This window comes from Leishmania mexicana, chromosome 15 (genome assembly GCF_000234665.1).
Source record: "Leishmania mexicana MHOM/GT/2001/U1103 complete genome, chromosome 15".
Lineage (NCBI taxonomy): Eukaryota > Euglenozoa > Kinetoplastea > Trypanosomatida > Trypanosomatidae > Leishmania > Leishmania mexicana.
This window is the reverse complement of record NC_018319.1, coordinates 403,793-409,792: the sequence shown is the minus strand read 5'-3', so window position 1 is coordinate 409,792 and position 6,000 is coordinate 403,793. Positions and strand designations below refer to the sequence as shown.

Here is a 6,000-nt window from a genome sequence, read left to right as displayed (position 1 = left end):
ATCCTGCCGCCGCCCCGCCCCCTCCCCCCTCCCCCCAGTTCTTCTGTTTGCCTGTTTTCTTTCCTCTGATGCCTTCTATATTTATGTGCGGCGCGTGCACCCACAGGTGCAAGCGTCTGGTGTACGCGACAGACTGAGCGTGTCGGCAGGTGTGCCAAAGCGTGTGCGTCCGTGGCAACATCCAAGATGTCCATGCGCATCCACCCACCCACACACCCACTCACCACCGTGAACCTGCAGACACGCCAGCACAACCACAAGACCCACCCACCTTCTCTCCATAAGCCGATGTCTACTGGAGTTCGGCGCAGGAGACGCGTGCGTTACACGGCATCCCTCTTCGTTTTCATCTGCCTTTGCGTGATTTGTCTTCGCTCTCCTCTCATTCGTGCCCTCCCCCAGCCGGTGGTGCACCCACGAAACAAGGGCTCCTGCGGCAGCACACAGCACGTACCTCGGATGCGGCGCCACATGGATGGCCCGCCGCGGCCTCTTCGTGCGCGATGTGCGTACGCGCGCCTCCACGCACGCATACACCCCACCACCACCACCACCACCACCGAACGTCAACCCCCTCGGCCACCATGCACACGCGCGACTGCAAAATGCCCCAACCTCGTACTCTTCTCCCTTCACGCCACTCCTTTAATAAGCTCTTGTGCTCCCAGGTGCTGCTTTCTACAGCCGCACTCAACTGCCGCACCCCCTCTTCCGCCTCCGAGCGCAAGAAGAGGCGGTCACGGCGCAGGCCACTGCCCGCACGCAGACGCACACTCAGACACGCATTGCTACCCCGTGCACACGTCCGTCGCCACCAGCGCCACCCCCGCCCCCGGGCCATGACCGTGTTTTGGCCGGAGCAGTGGTGGAAGCGCAAGGACCACCGCAAGATCCGTGGCGCACGTGGTGCACGCTTCGCCTCGCTGCGCTTCCACGGCGCCTTCATCCTCAGCGTCGTCGTGCTGGTCGAGTACGTGTTCCGGTCGACGGACAACTTCACGGCGCGGCACTTCGCGGACCCGCCAGTGCTGGCGCCGCCGCCGCTGCCCACGTCGCTGGGGTACTCGATGACGAGGGAGATGCCGCACTTGAAGTCGCTTGAGCTGGAGCGCGAGGTGCCAGCGCACCTACCGCGGAGCGGTCCCCTTGATCTGAAGGGCCTCCGCGGAGAGGGCCGTCTATCGGGATGACCAGACATGCAAGGTAAGCTCACCTGCGCGTTGCCCCCTGACGCCGCTAGCTCCGTTCTCGCAGCGCGTACGCCCCCTCTCACACCAGGGAACGGCACGTGCACAGCAGGGCGGTGCGTGCCCCGCTCGGCAGCTGAGCGCCAACGGCGCAAGGCCTGCTGACGACATCCACGCCAATCACTTGCTGCGGGCCGCAGCAGCACTATATCGGCACGGGCAGCACGGCGACCAGCTCGACTAGAGAGACGAGCCGCACGTGTGTGCACGCCCTGCCAAACCCCCAGCCGCACGAAGGCACCGACCGCTATGCCCAGCCATCTCCCCTGCTAGCCGCTCCCATCACCCGCTCCCACACGTCTGCCCCTCTGTTCCCGCCCTCACCAATCCTCCCCAACCCTCTCACGCGCCCCGACACCCCACCCACCCACCCACCCCCCAACATAACCATAACACATGCGCACACGCACACGCAGGATCACCGCCCATATATCCGCCCTCGCCTCACGCACACGCCCCTCTCCTAACGCTCTCCACACCCATCATTGTTTTCTCTCTCCCTCCCCGCGCCCCCTCGCAGCCACCGGTCAGCCATGTCCTGCGGTGACGCCAAGATCAACTGCGCCGCGCCGGCCTTCGAGGAGATGGCGCTCATGCCCAACGGCAGCTTCAAGAAGATCAGCCTCTCCGCCTACAAGGGCAGGTGGGTCGTGCTCTTCTTCTACCCGTATGACTTCAGCTTCGTGTGCCCGACAGAGATCATTCAGTTCTCCGACAACGTGGCTCGCTTCAACGAGCTCAACTGCGACGTCATCGCGTGCTCCACGGACAGCGAGTACGCGCACCTGCAGTGGACGCTGCAGGACCGCAAGAAGGGCGGCCTCGGCACCATGGCGATCCCAATGCTGGCCGACAAGACCAAGTCCATCGCTCGTGTCTACGGCGTGCTGGCGGAGGCACAGGGCGTGGCCTACCGCGGTCTCTTCATCATCGACCCCCATGGCGTCCTGCGCCAGATCACCGTCAACGACATGCCGGTGGGCCGCAACGTGGAGGAGGTTCTGCGCCTGCTGGAGGCTTTTCAGTTCGTGGAGAAGCACGGCGAGGTGTGCCCCGCCAACTGGAAGAAGGGCGACCCCACAATGAAGCCAGAACCGAAGGCATCTATTGAAGGGTACTTCAGCAAGCTTTGAGACACAATGCTCGCTGCCCCGTCCTGCGCACCGGGATCAGTCACTGGTCGGCACCCACGGACTCCTTTCATATTTCTCCATTGGTGGGCAAGTATCCCGGACGGGCTCCCCGCGTCCTTGGTGCCCCTTATCGGAACGACAGTGGTGTGATGCCACTGTGGCCACCGTCCCCGACTCCGCCGACCACCACCGAACCCCCTCCGTGTGCGCGCGTGTGTGTGTGTGTGTGTGTGTGCGTCTTTGCGGGACGGTTTGTGTGGTTTTATTTTGGAACGTTGATCTCGTCCCCGCCATGGCACTCTCGGTGGGGCACACACACACACACAGACACACACGCACGTGCTGTGGAGACGAGAAAGATATATCGTCTGTGGCTCTCGGGTACGGGATGTAGATGGTCATGAAAACTGGGATAGGGGGAGACACCACAGAAAAACGCATGCGGGAAGGGAGAAGAGGTGGTTGTCTTGGATGGGAAAGATTCCCGTAATGTATTCCACCCTGCCCTCTCCTACCCATCACCCAGCACCATCCGCCTCTGCTTGCGCCTTCCTCCCTCTCCCACCTACCTCTCGCGATGCAGAATGTGTGCGTATGCCTAAGCAAAGGACGGGCGTGTGTTGGCGTCTCTGCGTCTGTCTATGGCGTTTATATATATCTCTATAAATATATATGTAAACGTATATATATATATGTGTGTGTGTATGCGCGGTCTTCCTGGTGGATCACAGCCGAATCTCTTCCTGTTGTTGTGTGTTCTTTCATTTCTCAGGAGTATGCATCCCGCTGTGGCGCTGGAGACAGTGACAAGAGCAGAAGAGTGATACGCAGGGGTAGAAAAGCAGCGCGATGCGCTCATCCTGCCCCCTCGTGATGTCCGCCTGCTTTCTCCCCCTCTCCTGCATCTGCTGTTCGCAGCCGTGTTCTGTCTGTGTGTATCCCTTCCCCTTGGCGGCCGTTTTTATGTTGCACCTATCCGCCCCCGTCCGCCCCCCCCCTGTGGTGTGTGGAGGGGGAGCCGTCAGTGTTCAGGAACGTATGCGCGACGGTTCTGCACGGACGGACGGCAACGATGGAAGAGGAGAAGGCAAGAGAGGGGGGCAGGCGCGTCTTGGTGGGCGCATCGAGCACAGAGAGAAACAGCGGAGGGGAAGGGGGAGCCGTCTTTGCCCCGTGTTCCTCTGCCTCGCCTCCCTCCTCCGCTCATCGGGCATCTCCTCCTCCCATGATCACGCCGACGAGCTTTCCCTTCCTCTACTTCATGAACGCCCGCACATATACATAGATGCACGGCGACCGCCTGCAGATGTGTCTCCCACTGTACCTCTTCCACCTCCCCACTCTCTCTGCGCTCTCTCCATCCAATCCTCCACGCGCTGCCTCCGTGTTTGGGGCACCTCGCCAGCTTTTCACCGAGCCCAGTACGCCCAGGCCAGACACGCGCTGATGAGTCTTCAGTCTTACGATGGGGGGTCCTTTGCGGACTGCCCATTCATCCAGTACCCGCACGGCATGGGGAAGCAGCGAGCACCCGCCATGGTGCTCGCCGCCGTTGCCGAGGCCGTCTCCCAGGCGGCGACAAGCACAAGTTCTCCTATGGAGGCAACAGTGCGCCGCGTTCCAGGCGCCACGGGTGCCGCGCAGGTCAGCCAAAGCGGCCCACTGGCATCAGCATACTCGCCCCTACAACCCGCCACCTCGGAGGCCCTGACGGTGGTCCCGCAAGCGACTTCCGCGCTGAGGTGTGGCACCTCGGCTCTTGCCACGACCGCCTCTCCCTCCACTGCAGGTGAAACGGCTGACGAGACAACGGCGCGCACCGCACAGATGCTGCAAGAAACCCTGGCCGCTGCTCGCCAGACAACAGAGGTGTTCGATAGCCACAGCCTCGCTGTGCAGAGTCGTCTCCGCTCTGCCTCAAACAAGCCGAACAGCCAGGGGCTCACGCTGACGATCACGGCGGCGGGCGGCAGCTCCACCGGCGTCGATGGTGCGACGTGTGACCCAGGCCCCATTGTGCGGTCGCCGACGACGGAAAAAAAGTCCCTCTTCACAGGTGCCCTGCTGCTGCGGCCGCCGGAGCGCAGCAGCAACCACAACAACAAGAGGCAGCAGGCGGGTGATGGCGGCAGCGCATCCGGCGACCTGGCTGCAAGCACGTCGTCCTCGTTAATAATGCTGACGGCGGTCTCTGAGCACAGCGCTGGTGGTGGTGGTGGCGCCGCCTCGGCGAACAACCGCAAGGTGGTGGTCCCGTTCTGCGTGAGCAGCTGGCAGAATCGTAAAAAGCTCATCGTGCCGGTGGAACAGCGTCTTGCCCAGCAGCAGGATGACCGACTGGATCCGGACGGCGGCATCGGTGACGCCGTGATGGACCTGGCGCTGGCGATGCAGCAGGCATCGAAGGAGGTGGCTGCGGAGCTGGCAGAGAAGGAGAGGGCAAAGGCAGAGGAAGAAGAGCGCCGCCAAGCTGCGCTGGAGGCAGCGGAGGCGGAGAAGGCGCGTCAGCTGCTCGAGCAGAAGGCGGCCGAGCTTGCAGCCCATGCACAGCGTCGGGAGACACGGGAACAACGAATGGAGCGAATCCGGCTTGAGCGCGAGCTGCGAGAGCAGGAAAAGCTGGCGAAGCAGCAACAGCGACTGCGCGAGCGGGCCGCCACAAGGCTGAACATCACCGTGGAGGATCTCGAGGCGGACGAGCAGCTACTAAGATCCGTAGAGGAGGCTTCTGTGTACGCGAAGAGCGGTAGTGGTGCTATGGCCTCGGCCGATCCCACGGCGGCGCCATCGTCGAAGGAGAAGCAAGAGCCATTCGGGGGGCCCGGGCGACAAGTGCCCGGCGATGACGGCGACGACGATGGCGACGGCACTGTAGGCGGTGGCAGGAAGCCTGCCGTGCGCGGCGGCATCTTCGCGAGTGCAGTAATCAGCAACGAAGGCATTCAGCGCGAGATGCAGGCACTCGCCGAAGTGGAACAGCAGCAGCAGCAACAGCAGCACCACGATGGCATTCGTCTGCGCGAGGACGACGAGGTGAGTGCCGCCGACGATGACGACGACGATGACGGCGGCAGCTTCCAGCTCAACAAGTTCGTCAAGAAGAAGCAACGTCTGTGAAGACCGCGGGCGAAAGCTTGATCGACGTGTCCGCGCTGATGGTGAAGGAAATGCACAAAGTGTTGCTTGGTTTGTGTGCATGTGTCCGCATGTCTGTCTGTGTGACCTGAGCGCGGTCTGGCCGTGGACAGCTCAACCTTTTCAAGCAAAGGCACAACTGCGGGAGCGAGGGGGGAGAGCGAGTTGCCCTCTGTGGATACGGTGATGGCGCTTTCCGCAGCCCACGGCGTACCCTCCGCCCCCTCCTCCCCCCGCTCTCTCCTCTTCTTCCCTCCACGGCCACCACCGCTTAGCCGGCGCCATGCCCCTTCTCCTTCCTCCTCGGCTCTGCCCATCTCTCCCTTCCTACCACCTGCGCCGTCCTTCCTGGCCTTTCTTCGCCCATCCCCATACATCTTCCCGTGACGGCGTCCATACACACACATGTACATGACTCCCCAGCTTTCTGTTGTTGTGGTTAATTGGTTTGTTTTGTCTTTTCAACGTTTGTCTGCGTTGGATGC

The 6,000-nt window shown here is 62.4% G+C and overlaps 3 protein-coding genes across 3 annotated transcripts; all 3 read left to right on the top strand.

Moving 5' to 3' along the window:
* Positions 1 to 839: 839 nt before the first annotated feature.
* Positions 840 to 1,190, top strand: LMXM_15_1050 (putative developmentally regulated protein; the record flags this gene model as incomplete). The annotated part of the gene is made up of 1 exon (XM_003873582.1): positions 840 to 1,190. The coding sequence occupies one exon, from the start codon at positions 840 to 842 to the stop codon at positions 1,188 to 1,190; it is 351 nt and encodes a 116-aa protein (XP_003873631.1).
* A 590-nt stretch (positions 1,191 to 1,780) lies between these two features.
* LMXM_15_1040 (tryparedoxin peroxidase) lies at positions 1,781 to 2,380 on the top strand (the record flags this gene model as incomplete). Its single annotated transcript, XM_003873581.1, has 1 exon — positions 1,781 to 2,380. One exon carries the CDS (start codon positions 1,781 to 1,783, stop codon positions 2,378 to 2,380), a length of 600 nt encoding a protein of 199 aa, XP_003873630.1.
* A 1,827-nt stretch (positions 2,381 to 4,207) lies between these two features.
* Positions 4,208 to 5,497, top strand: LMXM_15_1030 (conserved hypothetical protein; the record flags this gene model as incomplete). Its single annotated transcript, XM_003873580.1, has 1 exon — positions 4,208 to 5,497. The coding sequence occupies one exon, from the start codon at positions 4,208 to 4,210 to the stop codon at positions 5,495 to 5,497; it is 1,290 nt and encodes a 429-aa protein (XP_003873629.1).
* Positions 5,498 to 6,000: the final 503 nt, after the last annotated feature.